The sequence below is a fragment of the Oryctolagus cuniculus genome, chromosome 16 (genome assembly GCF_051225735.1).
Source record: "Oryctolagus cuniculus isolate XC-2025 breed Fujian yellow rabbit chromosome 16, ASM5122573v1, whole genome shotgun sequence".
NCBI lineage: Eukaryota > Metazoa > Chordata > Mammalia > Lagomorpha > Leporidae > Oryctolagus > Oryctolagus cuniculus.
Window position 1 is genome coordinate 88,033,702 of NC_142882.1, and position 24,127 is coordinate 88,057,828.

At 48.6% G+C, this 24,127-nt stretch overlaps 1 protein-coding gene across 1 annotated transcript in view; it reads left to right on the plus strand.

Annotated features, from left to right (window-relative positions):
* SEMA3E (semaphorin 3E) overlaps positions 1–24,127 on the plus strand; it is a 249,216-nt gene that overhangs the window by 195,830 nt on the left and 29,259 nt on the right. The window contains exons 5-9 of the mRNA XM_051853020.3: positions 3,785–3,878; positions 14,354–14,473; positions 17,187–17,329; positions 21,203–21,317; positions 21,727–21,796. Coding sequence (XP_051708980.2) covers positions 3,785–3,878; positions 14,354–14,473; positions 17,187–17,329; positions 21,203–21,317; positions 21,727–21,796 — 542 coding nt within the window. The remainder of the gene's footprint in view (positions 1–3,784; positions 3,879–14,353; positions 14,474–17,186; positions 17,330–21,202; positions 21,318–21,726; positions 21,797–24,127) is intronic.

The window sequence follows — 24,127 nt, forward strand, 5'->3', positions numbered from 1 at the left end:
CACTCATACACTTGTCGCAGGCAGGCACTGGAGTCGTGGTGGTGCAGCTGGGAGTTATATCCACAAAGAGGCTGCGTCCGCGATGATAACCCAAGGTGAAGAAGCCAGTGCTGCTGTCTGGCCTGTGCGCTCGGGTCACTCGTAGGAAAGCTGTCAGCCCTCGATTAGCGCTGTCAAGGTCACTTTAGTAAAAGCGTGATAATGGCCTTGTAAAAACTGGTCTCACAACTGCATTTAAGTTAATAACTCAAAGTATAAAAAGCAGAGATACAAAATTACTATTCTAAAGGCGTACACGGTGATTCCAATAAAGAATACAGACAGAACCATGTTACACTCCTGCAGAGAGACAAGCCATGTTGACTCCTTAAAGCAATGTGGAGCTTCGTGTACCGTGTGACATAACAACACCACAATGCGGTCATTCAGATGCTCACCTGCCTCATAGCTGCCGTCTCTGTTCCCGCTAGACTAGGGTCTTGTTGCTTGTTAAATTTCTCCTTCGGAGAAGAGGTAAGCCTTTTTACTGAAAAAAAATTTAAAATATGTTCGCTCAAAAACTGAAAAGGAAGGGAGAAGGAAGGGGCGTGGAAGAGAGCGGGGGAGAGGGAGGGAAGACGGGAGTATCATCTTGTTCCTAGAATTGCATCCACAAAGCACGTTGAGTCTGTTAAAAACTAATTAAAATTTAAAATTTTATGAAAATATTCACCTCCCAGTAAATCAAGGCAAGAGACAGGGCCAAAGAACTCCAGTGCACTGCAGAGGTGGGTTGTAGACTTCTCACACATTCAGAGCAGCTTTGTTACTTTGTTACAATGATTCGAGGGTTCAGAACGCGGTCTGATAGTCTTCCAGTTGAGGAAGCATCTGCGCCTGCAACCTCACTTGGCACCGGCTGCCAGCTCTGGGTATTTGGCTCCTGGGGCAATACCTGCCGCCCTGTATGCGTGAGAAGCGTGGGCCCTTCAGAGGCTGGGAGCTTGCTTCTCTCTGCACATGAAGCAGGTGGCACTTACCTAACGCAGTGATGCCCCGAATCAGTGGCGGGCTGGGAAGTCAAACACTGCAGAGCACACACATGCTTAATACGCCTGCCCGTTAAGGTATTCAGAATATAGACTTTTAGTCGGGAGGCCAAAAGTAGACCAAAAAAAGTTTCACTTGCTTATTATTTTTAAGCGATTGCTTGTTGACCTGGTTTTAACATTAATCAAATAGATGTGAGGTCGGTGTTTGAGGGCTTCTGGGGAAAGGTGAGACGGGTTCAGCCTGGGTAGTGTGCGGTTTGACCTGCGGTGTAGACATCTAGCAACACGGTGAACACTCAGGGTTCCCGCGTTCCCGGTTCCAAATCTGAGGGTTCCTGAACGATGATTCCCTTTCAGACTCAAGCAGGTGTAGGCGTTGCACAGAGTCGTGCCTCCAGCACAACTCAGAACTCTGGGTGATTCCGGGTTCCACTCGACCGTTTTCACAAGGTTGAGGTTACAGGATTCTTGGTAACTGTAGTTTCTTCTCAACTCTATCAGTTCCTCTTGAAGGTTGAACACACTGAGATGCCAGACTCCCTGCACCAGACACGTGCTGAAATTCACAGACCAACAGCAGCCTTGGAAACCGAGATGGTGATTGGCGGTTGCGGAACCCACGCTAGACTGAGCCATTGTCGCTTTCTGTCTTTCCTCTAACTCTGGGATTCTCTCGATCCTGGAATTCCTTTCATTTCCATCTTCTATCGGTTTTACTCCCTGGATGGTTTAAATTTGAATGAATGTATTAACCTTGCTGGAGTGAATAGTTAGTGCGCTTTCTGCTCTTGTGTGCTCGGTTTTAGTGTTTAAGATGTCTAAGTGCATGAGAGGAAACAGCCTTGCAGTCGTTAGAGATCCCAGGTTGTGTCGCAGAATTTTTAACTTAAACGTCCTGATGGAAGGAAGCAGCCCCATCTGTGTCTCCACCAGCTCTCTGTGACCCTGATACTTGGCTGTGCTCACGCAGCTATGAGGTGTGCACCCTGTCTACAGCCTTCTCAAGTACCTTACAAAACGCCACGCGTGCACCTCTGCACTCTCTCCTCTGCGGGATGCTCCTGGCTGGTTTTGCAGATTTCGGTGGAATTCCTTCAGTGGAATTAGCTGGGTGGGCCGTAGCTCTTTCTCATTCGGACGTACTTTCTCTTTCATGTCACTGCAAACTGTCACCTGTGGGATGAGCACCAGCGTCTCCCAAGTGATTTACTGCCCCTCGTGAGCCCCCTAATTTGTGTGTAGTTCCAAACAGGTGCAACTTTTTTTTTTTTTTTTTTGGCTCACAAAGGAAGCCACCTGGATGAAGAGGCCATGTTTGGTCTGCAGGCTGTTCCAGAGAGAGAGAAGGGCCAGAAAATCAGCCTTTACTGGGAAGTTCTGACCTGGCAGGATTGGGAGGATGATTTTAGGGTGTCACAGAGAGAAGGGGGATGCGTGTTGTTTAAGAATAACCAAACAGGGACCGACGCTGTGGTGCAGCAGGTTATGCCTCCGCCTTCGGTGCCAAAATCTCACATGGGTGCCTGTTCGAGTCCCAGCTGCTCCACTTCCCATCCAGGTTCCTACTAGTGTGCCTGGGAAAGCAGTAGAAGATGGCCCAGGTCCTTGGGCCCCTGCACCCACGTGGAGACCTGCAAGAAGCTCCTGGCTCCTGGCTTCAGCCTGGCCCAGCCCTGGCCCATTGCAGCCATTTGGGGGAGTGAACCAACAGATGGAGGATCTCTCTGTGTGTCTCCCTCTGTCTTTCAAATAAAATAAACAAATATTAAAAAAAAAAAAAAGAATAACCAAAGAACAGACCGCATGAACTGAGGTGACATCGGAGTCACCCCCAAGCCCTTGCCCTGCGGAGCACCGCTGGGATGTGCAGGGTTGTCCACGGCTCCTGCGTGCCTCAGTGGGCAGTAGCAGCGATATCCCACTGCAGATTGCTGGTTTTCTAGAAAGTCGTCAGTACTGATTGTTGTTGTTACTTCTCTGAATGGATCTTTTGTTTCCCTAACTCACTTGTAGCACATTTAGTGGAGATGAATGATAAAAGAGAAATCCATTTATGAACATTTTGATATCTGCAAACAATCAGGAAAACTTCTATGGTTATGTGCTTGAAATAGCCAATAAAGTAACGGATTTTTATGTAAATATTTATTTTTAAGATCTTAGTTTTATGAAGCCAGATACTAAAATTAAAATAGCATACATATGGCATTTTTGATAAACAGCACAGTAGTTATGCATTAATATTTCTCTAAATGATTAAATATTTGGATGTTTATAAAAAGAATCTGTGATAAAGAGTACAAATTATTTAAAATAAATATTTCATAGTATTGATAGTGAATTTGATCATTGTTCTTTTCCAGGTTAGTGAACAGAAACCCATAATGGAATTTCTAAAAGCAAAGCCCCAGTTCCGTGTTATCATTCGATCTCACTTTTAGGAACCTTTTTCCAACAAGTTCCAGTTCCTCTGGAAAATCTAACTGGCACATCTCAGAACAGCCAGCGCTGCCTGACCGAGTGATAAAACTGGCGTGTCACCACCTGCTCACTTTCTGAGAGGGGCGAGGGTCCCCGCAGGTCTGCAGAACCCACACAAGACAGCGCGTCCCTAAATGATGAGCTGCTGTGGCCTGGGCCCTGTTGGGAATCCGTGTCTCCTCAGTAACCGTGGTGCAGCGTGCTGTGTCTGGACGGTGGAGTTCTGATTGCTGTCAGCGCATCTCCAATGGCTTTTCTGGTTTTCTTTCAAGGACCCCCGGTTTCACCTGGAATCGCACCGGTCTGAGCGAGGAAGGGGCAGGTGCCCGTTCGACCCCGGCTCCTCCTTCACCTCCACTCTGATTGGTAATTATCTTGGCCACCAACATCGGGTGATCGGAATGATGTTGCAACTTCTTTTACTTACATTCTTCAGGCATTTCCATACATCCTGTGCCTTGTCAGACCCCTTCTATTGCCTGGTGGTGGGAGCAACGCTACTAAGTTTCGAACCATGCTGTGTTGGTGTCTGGAGTGATTTGACTCTAAGTACAGATGCTATGAAGTACATGTGCCTCATTCTGGAAAAACAAATTGTCCCTTAGTACGTGGGGTAGGACATTGTGTTCAGTGCCATTCAGTGCAGTTCTGAATTCTGCATGAAAACCTACGCAGAGGAGTTAACCCATCTTAACACGATTCTTAGCGGGTGTTTAATGTTCTTTCCTTTGGGTACCTTCCCGTGCTACTGGTAGAATTCAGCAAAAAGCCATCCCCATGGAGAACTCGAAAGCTATTTATCAAATTCTTGTTCATCTAGAATGTGCACCGTGGGCATGGGCTGGCTCAAACCGGTCCCTAAATAAACATATTGGGATGGCAGGGTCTGACCTGGATTTCACTTTGATTCCATTTCGTTGGCCGAGGTGCTGAGAACCTCACTGAAAATGCAGCACGCTGCTTCTCCATCTCTTTTTTCCACGGCTCCCTTAGCAAAGCGCTCGCTGTCACACCACTGGGGCAGTCCAGGCAGGCACACGAGGGGCGAGGTGTACGGCTGAGCGGCGTGGGAATTCAGTTGCAGCGGGAATGCTCCAGCCAGCCAGGTGTCTGGAAGTTCCGGTGCCGGCGTGGTTCTGTTATTATGTGCACGGTGTGTGGAGTTACTCATAGTGCACCCTCCTTGCAGAAGTGTGAAGTCAGACAGAGAGGCTTCCTGGTTTAAATAAACTGTCAAATCTTAAACCTCCCTGAGGGTCTACCATAGATGTTCTCCTTGGTTTAGAGCCGGAAAAGCCACTCTGTGTATTCTGAGGCTCCGTGCCTATGTAGATGGTGGATTCCATGGGCCTTGCCTCCCCGCTCCCAATCTCAGCACCCAGGCCTCCAAAAGTAAAGTTTCTAGAAAATGCATCTGTATAAAGGGAAGAAAAAAAAACCCTCACATAGCTCTATCAGTGGGATAAGTTTGACTCCTTCATAATCTGAAAGAGCTATAAAATGAGAATTTTACATTGTAGATAAGTTCTTCAGGGGCTTGAATATAGAGGGTGCAATGTTTGTAAATAATATATAAAGAAAAATGTTATTTTAAAATAGCTTGGTTTCCTTTATCAACCCATTTGTGTGTGTGTGTGTGTGTGTGTGTATAAACAGAATAGAAAGATGAGGACACTTCAAATAAAGCAATTGAACTCTTTTTTTTTTTTAAAGATTTTATTTATTTTTTATTTAAGAGGTGGAGTTACAGACAATGAGAGAGACAGAGAGAGAGGTCTTCCATCCACTGGTTCACTCAATTGGCCGCAATGGCCGGAGCTGCGCCAGTCCGAAGCCAGTAGCCAGGTGCTTCTTCCCAGCCTCCCATGTGGGTGCCAGGGCCCAAGCACTTGGGCCATCCTCCACTGCTTTCCGATACCACAGCAGAGAGCTGGACTGGAAGAGGAGCAGCCGGACTTGAACTGGCGCCCATATGGGATGCCAGCGCCGCAGGCGGAGGATTAACCCACTACACCATGGCACTGGCCCCAAGCAATTGAATTCTTATGTCGGTTTAGACTTAGTAGGAATCAAAACCTTAGGAATGATGCTTTGGGTCAATGCCACATCCATAAATGCTAGGAATTCCAAAGAAATTGGCAGGCTGTCCATCACAATGCGGACGTCTGACAGGCTTTAGCTATCTTTTTTCTAAAATCGTCAGCACCGTGTGCAGCTCACTGTTCTTTTGCCATCCTGTAAATCCTGACCCAGAGGACTGCTTAGGAGGCACCCAAACCTCAAAGGCTAGAATTGCAAGTGGTTTTCATTAGAATAATATGAAAGGTGTTGAAAGTTGGAACTTGCCCAGCACACCGTGTGTCTGGGTGGCACCCAGGGAAGTTAGGAAGCCGACCGTTTGCAAGGTTTCATTGCAGTGGTTAGAAATCCTTCCTCGGCCACGCTGCCGCTCAGCGCTGGGTCTCCCTGCAGCTTGTTTGTCCAGGGAGCCAGGAATTTCAAACTGAAACTTTCCGGAGGGGAAATCTCACTGCAGGGACGTTCCCAGCTGAGCCTCGCTGACCTTCCAAATCGAATTGCACGGCCAGGGGCTGCCACCTGGGCGGCCGGCGCGCCGACTCCGAAGAGGAGCTCAGTCAAAGGAGCCCTCCAAGCTAAACACCAAAGTTGCAGAACACTCCCTCCAAAGGGAAGAAATCAAAATATAATTCTTCACGCGCGTCCGCTCGCTTTCATCCCAGAGTACCTGGGCGAGATCATTTACTTGTGGCGGAAGCGTGTCGGCCGCTGGGATGGAAACCTGAGAGCGTATGACCCTGCGTGGGCCAGAAGTGCCACAGGAGAAGGGAAGTCAAAATAATTCACCACTGCAGAAGCAGCAGGGATGTGGGCGGGCACACGGAGCTACCTGCCTTGGAGCTGGGCGAGCTCCCGGCGGCTTCCCCTGGCTGGGGACAGATGGCTGAGCGTGGTGCATTGTGACCGCGCGTGTCCCCTGCTGGTGGCTAGCACAGGACCCCAGAGAGAAGAGGTCTCTGTGCAACGCTGCCCTTGTTTGTTTCCGTGTCCGTTATGTGTCACGTGGTGTTTAATGTCTGCTCACATGAAGACAGATTTAGCGATAAAACAGGCTGATAACGATACTCACAAAACTGCAAGGCCTCGAGGGAAAACAAAGGGGTGCTTGCAAAGCAGAGAGTTTCCTGCAGACGTGATTTCTTAAGAGGCAATTTTCATTTCAGTTAACTTAGATCCAGTTGACTTCAGAGTGCATGAAGTATAAGGTTACTGGAAACAATAAATGTTAGGGATTGCTTAGAAGGTGGGAGACAAGGTAATAAGCACATTTTTATTAAATTTATAATCTAATTTAGAAATGAAGTGTTAATAATTTGTAGTGATTCTATGAGGAAAGGGATTTGAGCAGTAAAACAGTGTCTTATAGAGCTTGGTTCTGCATGGTCAGGGATCAGTCTGAATGAAATCATACTTCAATGTGGCTTGCTCTTCAAATGCCATTTTGTAGTAACATAACTTTTTAAAAGATTTATTTATTTGAAAGAGTTACAGAGAGAGAGAAGGAGAGGCAGAGAGGCAGAGAGAGAGGTCTTCCTTCCGCTGGTTTACCCCACCATTGGCCGCAACGGCCGGAGCTGTGCTGATCCAAAGCCAGGAGCCAGGAGCTTCTTCCAGGTATCCCTTACGGAACAGAGGCCCAAGGACTTAGGCTGTCTTCTACTGCTTTCCCAGGCCATAGCAGAGAGCTGGATGGGAAGTGGAGCAGCCAGGACTTGAACAAGCGCCCATATGAGATACTGGCACTGCAGGCGGCAGCTTTACCTGCTCTGGCACAGTGCCAGCCCCTGTAGTAACATCACTTACTTTGATGGCAATGAAGTTCATGTGCCAGGTGAAATAGACTCTCCATTCTAGCCAGTTTTTCCCAGTGTGACTGCCAACACAGTATTTAAAACTACTTGGAGTTATCCGAAGGCTACAAGGCGTTAGAAGCTCGTTTTAAAGGCAGCTGATTGAGGCCGGCGCCGCGGCTCGCTAGGCTAATCCTCCGCCTTGCGGCGCCGGCACACCGGGTTCTAGTCCCGGTCGGGGCGCCGGATTCTGTCCCGGTTGCCCCTCTTCCAGGCCAGCTCTCTGCTGTGGCCAGGGAGTGCAGTGGAGGATGGCCCAGGTCTTTGGGCCCTGCACCCCATGGGAGACCAGGAGAAGTACCTGACTCCTGCCATCGGATCAGCGCGGTGTGCGGGCCGCGGCGGCCATTGGAGGGTGAACCAACGGCAAAGGAAGACCTTTCTGTCTCTCTCACTGTCCACTCTGCCTGTCAAAAAATAAAAATAAATAAATAAAGGCAGCTGATTGAAATGATGACTCCTTCAGCAAAATGAATTGCTACAAAACTCCCCTATCCCTTTCAAATCATCCAGGATAGCGAGTGTCTTGCCACTAGCTCTGTCGTTGGGTGACTGGCCACAGCGAAATCTAGGAACTAGTTTCTTTATGTCCTGTGTCACTTAGGCCAGGCAAGAAATACTTTAGCTGAGTCTTTGCATCAGTTACGTTGGACATAATATTACAATAATCTCCTGAAGTTGATAATACCTTCAGAAACCTTAGGATCCCTTATACTTTCTCACTCCATCTGTGGCTTTTCTTTTTTATTTGTTTTACATTTCATTCCAACCAGAAATTGTGCTTCCAGTGCCAGGTGTAATTTAGTCCTGGGGTGCTAAACTGTCTAAGGTATGCTAAAATGCTTGATGCTAGGGTTTGGGGGAAAACCATTCTGATTTGTCATGTAATTTTTGACACTTTGCTTTAAAAGTGTGAACTTTGTTGGGGTTCTATGGATACTTTTCAAGTTAAAGACTAAATTTGACTTCAACACAGAACTATAAGATATTTTTGTCACTGACATTTTTTCTGTACTTTTTTGGTTCTGTTACTTTTTTAAGAAAGTAAAACTACAAAGTTTACAGCCACGGAGATTTTCTTTCTGAACTTTTTTTTCCACAATAGACCTTTGCAAATATATATCGAATAATAAATTCCATGAAATGAAGGTCAGTGTTGATTGAATAAAAGGGGGAATTGGAATATAAATATGGAAAATTTAAGTGATTATTTCAAGCTCTTAACATTAAAATACTTTTAGTAAATAATTTTCTTTCTAATTAGCTGCAGGTGTATTCAGGGACAAACTAGAATTCCATACATTTAGGAAAATGAATAACAGGTGGGAAAGTACATGTCGTCGTAATGACAGCGTCCACGGGTGGAACGAGCGACTGTGCGGGTTTGTTCTGCAAATTCACCCCAACTGCACAGAAACTTGGGCCTCGAGCCGCTCCCGCGCCGCGTCCCTGCCATAGAGGAAATCTGCAGTTTCTTAGCCAAGTCCGCTGCCCACTCCCTGTTGGCAGGACGCCCCTTATCCACATGCTGAGGGCTCCTGGCCATGACTGCGGTCTCGGAGGAGCTACTTGAATCCTTGGCGTCAGGGAAAGGAAACAACAACAGAAGGCGGCAGCTGGCCGGCTCTTCACTTCCCCATTGCTGTTTCTCCCTGGGGAGCCTGCGTCGACCACTAGGTGTCACTGTCGCTGGCTTCCCACCACGAAGCCAGGAGGGCAGCCATGGTGCCAGCAAATGCAGATAAACAGCTTCAAAGCCCCGTGGCTCAGGAACCGCCTTTGCGACACTGATGGCTCACACTGGCCGTCCACCAGGCAGGACAAAACAAACCCAGGAGAAGTCCACCCACTGAGTCCCCTGCAGAGTCACCCGCTGCTCCCAGTTTCTCTCAGCAGCTAAGCAGACGTGAGTGTGCTGTGGGTGGTGAACATGAGTGTGAACCAATGTGAGTGTGAACTGAGCTGTGGGTGTTGAACATGAGTGTAACTAATGTGAGTGTGAACTGGGCTGTGGATGGTGAACGTGAGAGTGCACTGGACTGTGGATGGTGAATGTGTGAACCAATGTGAGTGTGAACTGAGCCGTGGGTGGTGAATGTGAGTGTGACTAACGTGAGTGTACACTGGGCTATGGATGGTGAATGTGAGAGTGCACCGGGCTGTGGATGGTGATTGTGAGTGTGAACCAATGTGAGCGTGAACTGGGCTGTGGGTGGTGAACATGAGTGTGAACTAATGTGTGTGAACTGAGCTGTGGATGGTGAACATGAGTGTGAACCAACGTGAGTGTGAACTGGGCTGTGGAAGGTGAATGTGAGTGTGAACTAACCTGAGTGTGAACTAATGTGAGTGTGCACTGCGCTGTGGATGGTGAACGCGAGTGTGAACTAATGTGAGTGTGCACTGTGCTGTGGATGGCAAACGTGAGTGTGAACTAACGTGAGTGTGAACAAATGTGAGCCTGCACTGGGCTGTGGATGGTGAGTGTGAGCCTGCACTGGGCTGTGGATGTGAGTGTGAGTGTGAACTAACTTGAGTGTGAACTAATGTGAGTGTGAACTAATGTGAGCATGTACCACGCTGTGGATGGTGAACATGAATGTGAACCAACATGAGTGTGAACTGGGCTGTGGATGGTGAACATGAGTGTGAACTAACGTGAGTGTGAACTAATGTGAACCTGCACTGGGCTGTGGATAGTGAATGTGAGTGTGAACTAACCTGAGTGTGAACTAATGTGAGTGTGCACTGGGCTGGGATGGTGAACATGAGTGTGTACTGGGCTATGGATGGTGAACGTGAGAACTAACGTGAGTGCGAACTAATGTGAGTGTGCACTGGGCTGGGATGGTGAACGTGAGTGTGAACTAACGTGAGTGTGAACTAATGTGAGTGTGCACTGGGCTGTGGATGGTGAACGTGAGTGTGCACTAACCTGAGTGTGAACTAATGTGAGCCTGCACTGGGCTGTGGATGGTGAGCGTGAGCCTGCACTGGGCTGAGAATGGTGAATGTGAGTGTGAACTAACGTGAATGTGAGTGTGAACTAACGTGAGTGTGAACTAATGTGAGCCTGCACTGGGCTGTGGATGGTCGGTCTCACTGTCCATACCCCCCAGTGCCTGTCGTCTGGACTTGCAGTCATGCGGGTTGGGGTCATTCTGCAGAAACAGGCTGCGTACAGAGTGAATGATTTTCCAGCAAAACGGCACAGGTCAGTTCTACAATGAGGCGGTGCAGTCAGTCCTCAGCCCCGCCTGGTCCGGGAAGCAAATGTGTTTCACATTATTTTGATGTGCGGAAGGCACATTTACAACACAAATAGGAGAAATGCTTGATGAAATGAGATAAGAAGGTCATGAAACACTACTGTGAATTTTTCCTGTGCAACAGCTCAACTCCACACAGCCAGCATGGCCAAGAAAAGCTTAGATAGATAACACACAGTCCATGAATAAACTCTTGACAGCTTCCATAAAATATAAAGGCAATGCAGTGTGTGTCATCAAAACTTCAACTAGGGGTGGGCATTTGGGGCGGCAGTTAAATCATCACTTGGGACCCCCGAGTCCCGTCCGGCAGTGCATTTCAGACCCTGGCTCCTCCGCTTCTGATCCCGCTTCCTGCTAACGCACGCTCCACGAGGCAGCAAGTGGTGGATCGGGTACTCGGGCCCCTGTCACCTGGGTTGGAGACCAGGAGGAGTTCAGGTTCCCAGCTTCGGCCTGGCCCAGCCCTGGCTGCTCTGGGCATTTGAGGGTGAACCAGCAAATGGGAGATTTCTCGGTGTGTGTGTGTATGTGTGTGTGTCTGTTTCCGTCTGTTTCTCTGTGTGTGTGTGTGTCTCTCCTCCAAATAAAATAAGTAAATTTTTTTAAAAAGCATAATCCGGCCGGCGCCGCAGCTCACTAGGCTAATCCTCCGCCTTGCGGCACAGGCACACCGGGTTCTAGTCCTGGTCGGGGTGCCGGATTCTGTCCCGGTTGCCCCTCTTCCAGGCCAGCTCTCTGCTGTGGCCAGGGAGTGCAGTGGAGGATGGCCCAAGTGCTTGGGCCCTGCACCCTATGGGAGACCAGGATAAGTACCTGGCTCCTGCCATCGGATCAGCGCGGTGCGCCGGCCGCGGCAGCCATTGGAGGGTGAACCAACGGCAAAGGAAGACCTTTCTCTCTGTCTCTCTCTCTCACTGTCCACTCTGCCTGTCAAAAAAAAATTTTTTTTAATTAAAAAAAATAAAAAATAAAAAGCATAATCCAATTAGAGTTTATGTTATTTAAAAAGAGTGATGTAGGAAAGTAGCTTAATTGTGCTCTTTAGATTAGAAATATTTACAGTGGATTTGGTTTTGTATACTGCCAAGAGCCTTTTCATGCCCACATCCTCCGGACTGAAATTACTGGGGACAAACGCTGGAGAAACTGGAGTCCTGGAAGGACGTTTGGTCTCGCTGATGTTGATTCTTGAAGCCGCTCGCTGAGTCAGTGTTTATCGAACATCTTCTGTTTCTGGTGTCGGGCACAGAGCAGGGAAGAACAGGATCAGAAGGGGGCATGCGGACTGGGGGGGTGCCAGGAGCCACAGAGCTCAGTGCAGTTTGGTCAAGGCAGGACAGACAGCCGGAGGCGGGGGGGGGGTGAGGAGGGAGGACCGTGCGGGATTCTGGGCAAAGCTCGTACCAAGGCGAGGCAGGCTCAGGAATGCACAGCCGGCCTGCTTCTACAGACGCCGGGACTGCAAAGTCTGAGCAGCTTCCCCGCGGGCACGAGCGGGGCCCTGCGATTCCCAGGACTCCAGCGCAGAACTGGTTCCGCGTTTCTCTCCGTGCGTGACGATGCTAAGTCGCTGTCACCTGTGAAAATACTCTGCAGACATCTGTCTTATTTGTTCAGGAGAACCATGATTGACCTCCTAAAATTAGCACAGTATCAGTTCCCATCAGGCACCAGCGTGCTAACAGTAAAAATAATACACGGCATAAAAACCAAGTTGTTTATTTATATTCAGAATATCAGAACGTATCAGACGCTAGTTATGTTTATGGCTAAGATAATGCAGTCATTAAATACATATCATCTCTGTAGAAATAGAAACCTAATCCTTGGGTAGTTCCGCTCTCTTTATAAAAACTCGCAAGTGTATTTTATTCCTTATATGAAATTGTTTCTTTTTTAATCCAAGGAAATACTTTTCCTAGGGGTTATTCTTGTACTCAAGTACAAAAATATTGAGTCACAAATTTTGTCTGGTGGTACACACAGTCACAATTTTAAAGCAAAACTGTCCCGCAGAGACTGGGTATTTGCTGTACACAGAATGCAGCAGGACAAGAACACTGACTATTTTTGCTCATTTCATTACTTTTAGGTAGTTTTTGTACCCACAGCTTGTTTCTAAGTCATTATTTTTATTAATGTGTCATTTTTTCTATTTCTCCTAGGAGAGCGTTTTGCCAAACACAATTCTTGTCTGTTATAACAATAATCTATTTATTTTCTTCACACAATCAGGATCCCTCCCTCCTGAGGAGAAGCTAACATTGTCGATGGAAACATGTTTGGCTCCATTGACGTGGTTTATGGTTTTAGCGCCTGCCCAGCTCCTCTGCAGCCGAAGTCGTACAGTTCATGTTGTGTTCCTGGAATCGTTCACGAGCGATTCTCTTTTATCTGAGTGCAGAAGGGAAATTGGCTGAAATTGGAAATAGATCACCTTTCGTGCGGGTACCCTGCCTGCAGATGGCATTATCTGATATCGTAGGGTCGCCATCTAGCGGCTCCGCTGGATACACGCTTGTTAATTTTCTACCGCTGATTCAGACAAGCGGAACTTCGTAGCAGTGTTCCAAAATGAGACAAGGGCAAGAATGGACGTGCACTAATGTAAAGGTTATTTTCCCATCACAACACCTCTAAAATACTTCAATAAGTTAAACTAAATCAAATAGTAAAATACAAGTGAACAAGTCATAGTTTTCTAGAAATCCCCTCTTTGTACAGATTACATGGTGAACATGCAGCCCAGTCCCCAAACACGACATTTAAAGTAATTCTACAGGATGCTCTTTGTGTTTGATGGGATAATTCTGCCCCCGAACCTGTGGCTGCTGCTTCCAGCCACCTGCGGTTCTCGTGGCTTCTGGGCTACAGGTGTTTCTAGTGCCGGGCACCTAAGCTGGGTCTGCCCAGGACCAGGCCCGGGCACCACCAGTGACCACACGAGCACCTTCCCTGTGCTGGCGAGGACAGAGCGGCCCCGTGCCCTCTGCTTGGGAGGCGGCGTTGATCTCCCTGGGCTCAAGCTAGACGCTTACACCTTTCTTTGTTTAACAAAGGTTTGGTGTTGAGTTTTTTTCCTGCTTTTCTGATTGCAAAGATACGTTGTCCTTTCTTGAGACTCGGCATGTGTTTGTGTGATTCTTTGGTTTTAAATCTGCACGCTCACCGCACCCCACCCCTCACTTCCACCCTTCAGCGACGGCCTGATTCAGCTCTGAGCTCCCCCATCCTCGTGAAAGACTGAGCCAGGGACCCACAACCCAAAGGACAGCCGCCTGGGTTACAGACAGCTCTGGCAGATTTTGAAGTTCCCCTTTGAAATCACGTGCGTGAGTGCAACTTCTCGCTACAAGAAAGCCATGAAAGAGCTCGCAGGTTACCGACCAGAGCAGATCTAGGCAGCCCACCGAGCGCCCTTCCTGCTCCCATTCAGGAAGGGGGAGACTGAGACACAGACGGGCTGAGCACCCTGCTAACGCGCGGCAGTCAGGACTAAGCCCCGGCCACCTGACTGCGGCCCCGCCCCGCGCCCCAGCGCGTGTCAAGTCCACGTGCGGCCGGTGTCCTGGTGGTCTGTGCTGTGTCTCCAGACGTAGAAGCAGGTGCTGACTGCTGTTTATCCGGTGTTTCCCCGTAGGCAGCGAGTTGTTTGCGGGCCTCTACAGTGACTACTGGGGCAGAGACGCGGCCCTCTTCCGGAGCCCGGGCCAGCTGGCCCCGATCCGCACCGAGCCCGACAACGAGCGCCTGCTGAAAGGTAGGTGGAGAAGAGGCGGAGGCTGAGGACGGAGGGCGGCGCTGGAACCCAGGGACCCCCTGCCGTTCTGACCGCCACACGAATTTCAGGATGTTTTCACCAGCGACATTCCTGAGTTAAGGCATCACGTCTGACTGTGCCTCATTTTATAGCAAACAGATTGCCTTAATTATGAAACCAATTTGCCTTCATAGCAGTGCTCAGAAATCAGGATTTAAATGAGGAAGACAAAGCAAATACATGCCCAGTGGGAAAAAATAAGGTGTTTTATCTGTCTTACCACAGTTATCAATTGGTATGATTTTTGATGAATTTGTTGTCTTCCTTTGCTTGTTTATTTAATTATTTTATTTGAAAGGCAGAGGGAGAGAAAGAGATCATCCATCAGCCGGTTCACTCCCCAAATGACCTCAGGAGCTTCATCCAGGTCTCCCACGGGGTGGCAGGGGCCCAAGCACTTGGGCCGTTTTCCACTGCTTACCCAGGGACAGTAGCAGGGAGCTGGATGGAGAATGGAGCAGCCGGGACTTGAACCGACGCCCATATGGACTGGTGGCAGCTTAACCCACTGCACCGCAATGGCAGGCCCCTCGTGTTAATAGGCCACCTTGCACTGGAGAGAGAAAACTCTAGAAAAACTGCTGTGTGCTCTTTGACATAGAATTCTTTGGGAGGAATCATTCCGATACTTGGGCTCACTGGAATGTCTAGGTGGCTAAAACACTACTTTCTTGTGAGAGTTTTCATGATTCTAGCATTTTTATTAACCTCCAAATGCATAGTCATTATTGGCGGCATGTTATTAAATATGTCATATGCATTACACATGTCTCTACTGCGTTTGGCCTAGCAGCTAAGACACGAGTCGAGACACCCACAGCCCATATCAGAGCGCCTGGGTGCCAAGTTTCAAGCTCTACTCTCCCTCTGCATCCCAGCTTCCTGTTCGTATTCACCCCAGAAGCCAGCAGGTGACGGCTCAAGTAGTTGGGTCCCTGCCACCCATGTGGGAGACCAGGTTTGACACCCGGGCTCCTGGCCTCAGCCTGTCCCAGCCCTGGCTGTTGCGAGCATTTGGAGAGCGAACCAGTGGTTGGATGTTTGCTATATGTTTGCATGTGTGCTCTTGCACTCTCTCTCCCCTTCTCAAATTAATTAAATTTTTAAAAAAATTTATAGTTCATGTCAATCAATAGTTACTCAAATCCCTTAGGCTGCAAACACAAAAAAAAAAAAAAAAACTTTAAAATTTTTCTAATTAAAACTAAGACAGGCCGGCGCCGTGGCTCACTAGGCTAATCCTCCGCCTCGCGGCGCCGGCACACCGGGTTCTAGTCCCAGTCGGGGCACCGGGTCCTGTCCCGGTTGCCCCTCTTCCAGGCCAGCTCTCTGCTGTGGCCAGGGAGTGCAGTGGAGGATGGCCCAAGTGCTTGGGCCCTGCACCCCATGGGAGACCAGGATAAGTACCCGGCTCCTGCCATCGGATCAGCACGGTGCGCCGGCCGTGGCGGCCATTGGAGGGTGAACCAACGGCAAAGGAAGACCTTTCTCTCTGTCTCTCTCTCTCACTGTCCACTCTGCCTGTCAAAAAAAAAAACTAAGACAGGAGCAGGCTTTAGCCTGGCAGTTAGCATGCCTGGGTCCCACGTCGGAGCGCCTGGCTCTGGCTCCTGGCTCCAGCCGACTGCCAGTCCAGGCCCTGGGAGGCAGCGGCTGGGAGGAGTCCAGGGTCCCTGCACCCACGTGGGAGATGGGGCTTGTGTTTCTGCTCCCGGCTCTAGCCCAACCCATTCTGGCTATTACAGGCATTTGGAGAGTGAACCAACAGACAGGAGCGCTCACTCACTGTCCCTCCCTCACTCCCCCCATCATATAAAAAAAAAAAAAAACCTAAAATGCGCTTCCTTGAGTTATCCTGGTAGGCAGGTACTAATTTTTTAAAAAGTAATGATAGACTTTTCACTTTAATATATTACTTATATTTACACTCCCTTTTTAAAAAAGATTTATTTATTTACTTGAGAGGCAAAGTTACAGACAGAGAGGGAGAGACAGAGAGAGAGAATCTTCCATCCGCTGGTTCATTCCCCAAGCGGCCACAGTGGCAGGAGCTGGGCTGATCCAACACAAGGAATCAGGAGCTTCTTCTGGGTCTCCCACGTGGGTGCCGGGGCCCAAGTACCTGGGCCGTCTCCCACTGCTTTCCCAGATGCATTAGCAGGGAGCTGCATGGGAAGTGGAGTAGCTGGGACTGGAACCAAGGCCCATATGGGATGCTGGTGCCACAGGCGGAGGCTTAACCTACTGTGCCACAGGGCTGGCCCCTATATTCACTTTCTATCTACAAATGAGACAAATTTATGGCGATTACCCTCATTTCGCCCCCAGCTTGTACCTCCTCTGAATGCATTTTGTCATCTCTATTCTTCAAAATTATGTTTTCCTCTCCCCGACTTTTAATATCCAATTAAATGTCTTTAGATTAATTTTCCTGAATGTCTGTTGATTTATAAATGAAAAAAAAGGAGATAGCTGTGTGGTTTTTAATGCTCAGTTAAAACGTTCAAGGAAAATTTTATTTCTTCATTAAATGCTGAGAGCGATCAAGTAAAATATCATTTACTAGAAAGCTTATTCTTTTGTTGTAATCTCTGTTTGACTTTTTCTTCTTTTTTTTTTCTTTTTTCTTTTTTTTTTTTTTTTGCTTCCATAGAACCAAAATTTGTAGGGTCCTATATGATTCCCGACAATGAAGATCGAGACGACAACAAAGTGTATTTCTTTTTTACTGAGAAGGCCCTGGAGGCGGAACACGGAGCCCACGCGATTTACGCCCGCGTGGGACGCCTCTGCGTGGTGAGGACCGCCTCTCTCTCTCCCTCGGCTTGCTCGGCACACAGCTGAGGGCCAGGGCTTTGTTCCTTCCATAGTAGGTTTCTACTTGAAATCATTTGCTAGTGTTCTGTACGCTGCCTAAAACTGCCGTGCACTAACTAAACCAGTCTTCACACTGCGCATCTATAAACGCTTCTGAACTAGGGAAAATTTTACCCTAAAAGAGGCCTGCATTTTGTAGGATTTACCCCATTTTCAAAGCCACACTAAGAAATGTTAGTCTGTGGCCGGCGCCGCAGCTCACTAGGCTAATCCTCCGCCTTGCGGCGCCAGCACACGGGGTTCTAGTCCTGGTCGGGGTGCCGGATTCTGTCCCGGTTGTCCCTCTTCCAGGCCAGCTCTCTGCTGTGGCCAGGGAGTGCAGTGGAGGATGGCCCAAGTGCTTGGGCCCTGCACCCCATGGGAGACCAGGAGAAGCACCTGGCTCCTGCCATCGGATCAGCGCGGTGCACCAGCCATGGTGGCCATTGGAGGGTGAACCAACGGCAAAAGGAAGACTTTTCTCTCTGTCTCTCTCTCTCTCACTGTCCACTCTGCCTGTCAAAAAATAAAAAAAAAAGAAATAGATAAATAAATAAAAGAAATGTTAGTCTGTAATTTAGGTTGTATTTCTCCCCTACACAGAGGTTTGAGCTCTGTTTTTTAATGAATTTAACCAAAATCTTCATTTCAGCTCAGAGTGTAAATAATATGTATAGTTGTGTTTGCACAATTCAGTTGATTGTTCCTATAAAAAAAAAATTTGTAGTTTCTTGAATATTCAGACAGGTTGGGAATATTCTAAATGAATTGAAATACCTACATACATTGAGGAGATGCTAATAATATTACACATGTATGGTCACTTTGGCATGTAAGAAGGCACTTAAGATTAAATGTAAGAAGTGATTTATATGATTATATGAGGAGTCTTCAAAAGGTTCATGGAAAATGTGTATTATGGAAAAATGATGCCTGGATTCCAAATTTGGTTTGCATCAAGATAGATCAAACTAGCTTGTTATGAAAACAGCTTGTCTGAAGAGCATCTGGTTTGAGGCATTAAGGTGGAGAAGAAATCAGTTTGGGAAGCGTCTCTGTCAAAGCCAAGTAAATTCTGCTAAAACTGAACAAAGAACAAGTTCATGGTGAAGCTGGGGTGGAAGAGTGGTGAAATCATTCATGCTTTACAAAAGTTTAGGGATAACTCGCCCAGGGAAGTAGCAGTTTACAAACGGTGTCTTGTTTGAAGCAGAAATCAAGATCCAAGACACTGTTGAAAGTGAAGCCCACAGCAGATCTTCCACTTCCATTTGAGGCAGAAAATAATCTTCATGCCCCGGCTGAAGAGTACTGTGGGGAGCAACCCGGACTAGACTAAGTTACTGGAATTAAGACTTATTCTATGCATCTGCTCTCCCACAATATGGCGCTGAGAAGGGAGAAACAGCTTCTACACAGCTGCCTCCAGTTCAACCAATAAACTGTAGGACCTGCTCCTGATTGGAGGAGAGCAGCGTACTCAGCGTGTAGGTAGCAGAGTTGGGATTGGTGGAAGAGGACTATAAAGGAGGAGAGAGACAACATGCACCAGGAACATCTAAGGGGAACATCTAAGGGGAACACCTGTGCAGCCCCCGAGAAAGCCGGCCGGCGGTGTGCCGCTCCCCTGCGGAAGTGGGGAATGTGGCCAGGGGGAACTGCCCTTCCACGGAGGTGGAAGGGATAGTAGCCAACCCGGGAAGAACCAGCAGCAAACCCGGGGAGGGCCGAGCAGACAAAAGAACAGCGCAGGGTCCTGTGTCGTTCCTCCACGAAGAGGGGGAGCGACATAATGGTGCCGTGACTCGGATATGAAGCCTAGGCAGGACTTAGTGTCGTTCCTCCATGAAGACGGGGAGCGACAGAGTACCAGTGACCAACAGAAGCAGTATCCAGCACCGTGGACATCTCAACCAGTTCAGCTTCACAAATCTGACAATAAAATTAAAATTTTTTGAAATATTTATTTATAAGTCAAAATTAGAGAGAGAGCGAGATCTTCCATCCACTGGTTCACACCCCAAATGACCTCAGCAGCCAGGGCTGGGCCAGGCTGAAGCCAGGAGCCAGGAGCTTCTTCCAGGTCTCCCACACGGGTGCAGGGGCCCAAGCACTTGGGCCATCTTCTCCTGTTTTCCCAGGCCGTTAGCAAGGAGTTGGGTTGGAAGTAGAGCAGCCAGGACTCGAACTAGCACCCATGTGGGATGCTGGACTAGCACCCTTGTGGGATGCTGGTGCTGCAGATGGCGGCCCCTAAAACAAATTTCTGCTCAACGGGTACCAAAACACTGGTGTGCAAGTCAGCTGCCGACAAGAGCAGGGCTTTCGACAGGAATTTTAAACCAATGGAACCGGGATCCCGAAGCATTTCCGAGAGGACTTGGAGCAGATGAAACACGGCTTCAGCAGCAGGAAACCTGAAGACCAAGCAGAGTCAGGCAACGGCTAGAAAGAGGTGGACATGTCCGGTCACAGCACACGTGGACCCGTCGAGAGCAAAGGTCCCGGCAGCATTTGGGGAGGAGTTCACGGCATCTCCCTGTTGACTTCCCGGAGGACGGGAGAACGGTAACATCTGCTTATCCGGGGAGTCCTGGGAGAAACTCAGCCAGAGAGGCGGGGGGAAAATGTGAGGAAAGTGTCCCCGGTCCTCCCCGCCGCCTCCACGTCGCACCCCCGCACCCCCGCACCCCCGCCGCCTCCACGCCACACAGGGGCGACTTTGCGCAAGTTTCCACGAGAGATCGTTAGCTCCGCCTTCGTCTTGATTTGGCTCGTTCTGACGTGTTTTTGACTTCTAATCTTAAAGGACACCCACTTTCTCTTCGGTTGGTAAAGTGAAACACGCTGCCTTGATGCGCTGAGTTCCCAGGGCTTGGGTTTCTGAGAAGGCTGATGCTGGCATCGTCGCTCACGGAAGCGCCATGAGCGCAGTAGAGCTTATGATGAGAAATAGATGTGCACTGCGACTGTTTGCCATGGACTTTGTGAAGATGCCCTCTCTATGTATATATATTCATGTGTATGTGATGTACCTATAACACGTGGATGTGTGTATATTAAGTGTGTGCATATGCATATATGTAATGTGTATATTGCATGTATGTGTGTGTTTCAAGCTTTTTTACTGAAGGAAGCAAAAGGGGTGGATAATTCATATTCCTGACATAGGCAGATTGCTTGCTTATCAATAAAAGAGTAAAGTTGCTTTATCATAAAATCGCTGCTGTATTTAGAAGAGACTTTTTTTTTTTTTTTTTTGGACAGGCAGAGTGGACAGTGAGAGAGAGAGACAGAGAGAAAGGTCTTCCTTTGCCGTTGGTTCACCCTCCAATGGCTGCTGCAGCCAGCGCACCGCGCTGATCCAAAGCCAGGAGCCAGGTACTTATCCTGGTCTCCCATGGGGTGCAGGGCCCAAGCACCTGGGCCATCCTCCACTGCACTCCCTGGCCACAGCAGAGAGCTGGCCTGGAAGAGGGGCAACCGGGACAGAATCCGGCGCCCCGACCGGGACTAGAACCCGGTGTGCAGGCGCCACAGGTGGAGGATTAGCCTAGTGAGCCGCGGCGCCGGCCTTAGAAGAGACTCTTAATATTGTTAACACCTGGAAAACATTGGATGCACAGAGTGAAAATACACCAGCTAGGTAGAATGTGCAAGTATGCGGAATCCCATCACAGTATTTGAGGATTTTACTGAATTTTCCTGGTTAAAGAAAAATCCGTGACTCTCGGCATCTGCGCGCCTCTACCATGAAACCTGCTGCTGCCGGCGCGGGTGCTGCGGACCCACCTGCCTGCTCTGTTTTCACAGAACGACGCGGGTGGGCAGAGGATCCTGGTGAACAAGTGGAGCACCTTCCTGAAGGCGAGACTGGTTTGCTCGGTGCCAGGAGTGAACGGGATTGACACGTACTTTGATGAACTCGGTAAATGTGATCAAGAGAAGTAAAGCTGCCCCTTGGATGCATGTGACCCCCATACCTCTGTCTGTAGCACACATGGAAAACTTGCTCCCTGCAAAATTTGACCTCTGTGTGTCTTGGGCAAGTCTGCTCTTCTTGTATGAGGCCAGGTCACCAGGTAGGGAGCACAAGACTGGTAGGAATAAAGAGCCCCATCGCACAGCTAAGAGCCAGTGGTGCCTCTGGTTCCTTCCTGCTGGTTAGCCCATTGCTCCCAGAACCACCACGCAAGCCATGTGGCCATGGTTGTATGACTATAAATGAAATTTATACCTTAGCATCTATAACAGATTCTGAGCCATTTTGCAGGAATGTATTTTCTTTGTATGCAAAGAGAGCTAAAAATACAAAATAATGGTCTTTAATTTTTCAGAGGATGTGTTTTTGCTGCAGACCAGAGATCATAAAAACCCAGTGATATTTGGACTCTTTAACACTACCAGGTGAGAAATGTATATGGTGAATCCAAACAATACTCAACAGCAGTGTCTCGCCATCTTCACAGTGGACGTAATTTGAAAATACGACCGACCCACTGTCATCTCATCTTCCCTGTTCTGTGAGTCACTGTTTCCCTGCGCTTGCAATCACAGTTTCATTCTCAAAGTCACTGTCTCAGTCCAGATCGTGACCTTCGGTTGTCCATCGTACCCCAGAATCCTCTCATTCCTCTCTAATCTATGACAGAATGATTTCCTCGTAGTTTGTAAGATGTTATTCCCATGCCATGAGTCTAGGATAATTTTTTTAAGATGGATTGATCACTGATTGACTTGAAAGGCAGAGTTACAGGGAGAGAGAGGGAGAGACAGAGATCTGGTATCTGCTGGTTCACTCCCTAAATGGTCACAATGGCTGGGCCTGGGCCAGTCCGAAGACGGGAGCCTGAAGTTATATCCGGTCTCCCGTATAGGTGGCAGGGGCCCAAGCACTTGGGCCATTTTCCATTGCTTTCCTAGACAGATTAGCTGGGAGCTGGATTGGAAGTGGAACAGCCAGAACTCAAACTGGCATTCACGTGGGATGCCAGCGTTGCAGGCAGTGGCTTAGCATGCCGTGCCACAGCATGGGACGATTTGTTTCTCCATCAGCTAGCGTTTTCTAAGTCAGCTTTCAGGATCTCAGTGAACTGCTACCCACTCACATCTGGAAGATTCTCCGAGCGCTCTGATGTTTTTGACAAGACAGTACCTGGATGGATTCCAGTGTGTAGTTCCTATCATTGTATTTTTTCTAAAGATTTATTTATTTATTTGAAAGGCAGAGTTAGAGGCAGAGGCAGAGCAAAAGAGATCTTCCATCACTGGTTCACTTCCCAAATGGCCACAACGGCCAGAGCTGAGTCAATCCAAAGCCAGGAGCCAGGAGCTTCTTCGGGTCTCCCACGCAGGTGCAGGGGCCCATCTTCTACTGCTTTCCCAGGCCATAGCAGAGAGCTGGATCAGAAGGGGTGCAGTCGGGACTCAAACTGGCACCGTATGGGATGCTGGCGCTGCAGACAGTGGCTCTACCTGCAACACCACAGCGCCAGCCCCATCACTGTATTTTTATGTGTTCACTTCCTGTGCTTGAAACAACTCTCTTCCAACACGGATCTGTGTGAGTTCTCCAGTGCCTGTCTATCAGTCTCCAAGAAATATCCCGATTCCCTACTCCCACAGCACCCGGCTCACCCTGTCTCCACCAGTCCTGCTCCCATGTAGATTCACAGTGAACGCACTTTGTGGTTTGTTCTCCATCTTTCGAATCCGCTGCTCAAGTTTAGGGCTTGTCACCTATTATTTGTCCCTTCCCCATCCACGGAAGAGCACTGTGAAAATGAAGGTTCCGTACATAGGTACTATTGCTAGAACCTGTCTTGGCCAGGGTGTGCATTGACAGTTGGCCGGGCCTTTCCAAATAAGGAGAGTGTGGGTAGACCGATTGGGGTGAGAAATAAAGGACTGGGTCTCAGCTCCCCACAGGGGCGGGATGACTCAGCTCAGCGCCTCTCCTGACGTGGCCGGCACTGCCAGGGGTCCTGTGCTCCTGGGGGCGGAGCCACACAGCACTGGCTTGGTCCTCCACTGGGCGATGTCTGCTGCTCACTTAGCAAAAACGGTAGAGGCCTTCGGGCAAGGATCCTGTTTTCTAAAGAGGCCTCCCTTGGACAAAGAAACAAGGAAGTAACGTTTGCCATCAAGTACGCTTGAACGCGAGGGAAGTGGTGGGTGTGGGTGGAGATCGTCCTAGTCCGCAGAAGTCCTACCTTCGCCCCAGTGACCATTTATACATTGCAGGATAATTCTGCTGCTTTGATAAATGCAACTGTGGAGGAAGCACTGTAGTCTCTCTGTAGTCTCTCCCTGGTTAGCATGATCAGTTTGTCAACTGCTCTCCTACGGGTGGCTTATTAGAGTTTTCTGAGAAATCCAAGACAAGACAGGATTTTCTTCCCTAATTTCCACTATGAGTGTTCAACCTAAGATTCCCAGGTGTTGGCTGACATAAAGGTTGGTATTTATAGAGCAGTGATCGAAGGTTTATTGCCACGTTAACTGAGAGGCTCTCTCTGGTTCTCCCAGTATCCCAGGCATCTCCAGTTGCTTCAAGGTGTATTCCAAAATGTGGGAATTGCTGCCCGGAGACAGAAACAAAACTGCTGCGCTGCAGGTGTCTCGGGATGCAGGAAATGTTACATGTACACCGAATTTTACGTTCTGCAAAGCACTTCCACAGATAGTATTTATCTGAGTCCCACCGTACAGAAGCAGGGGAAACGTTATTTAAAACCT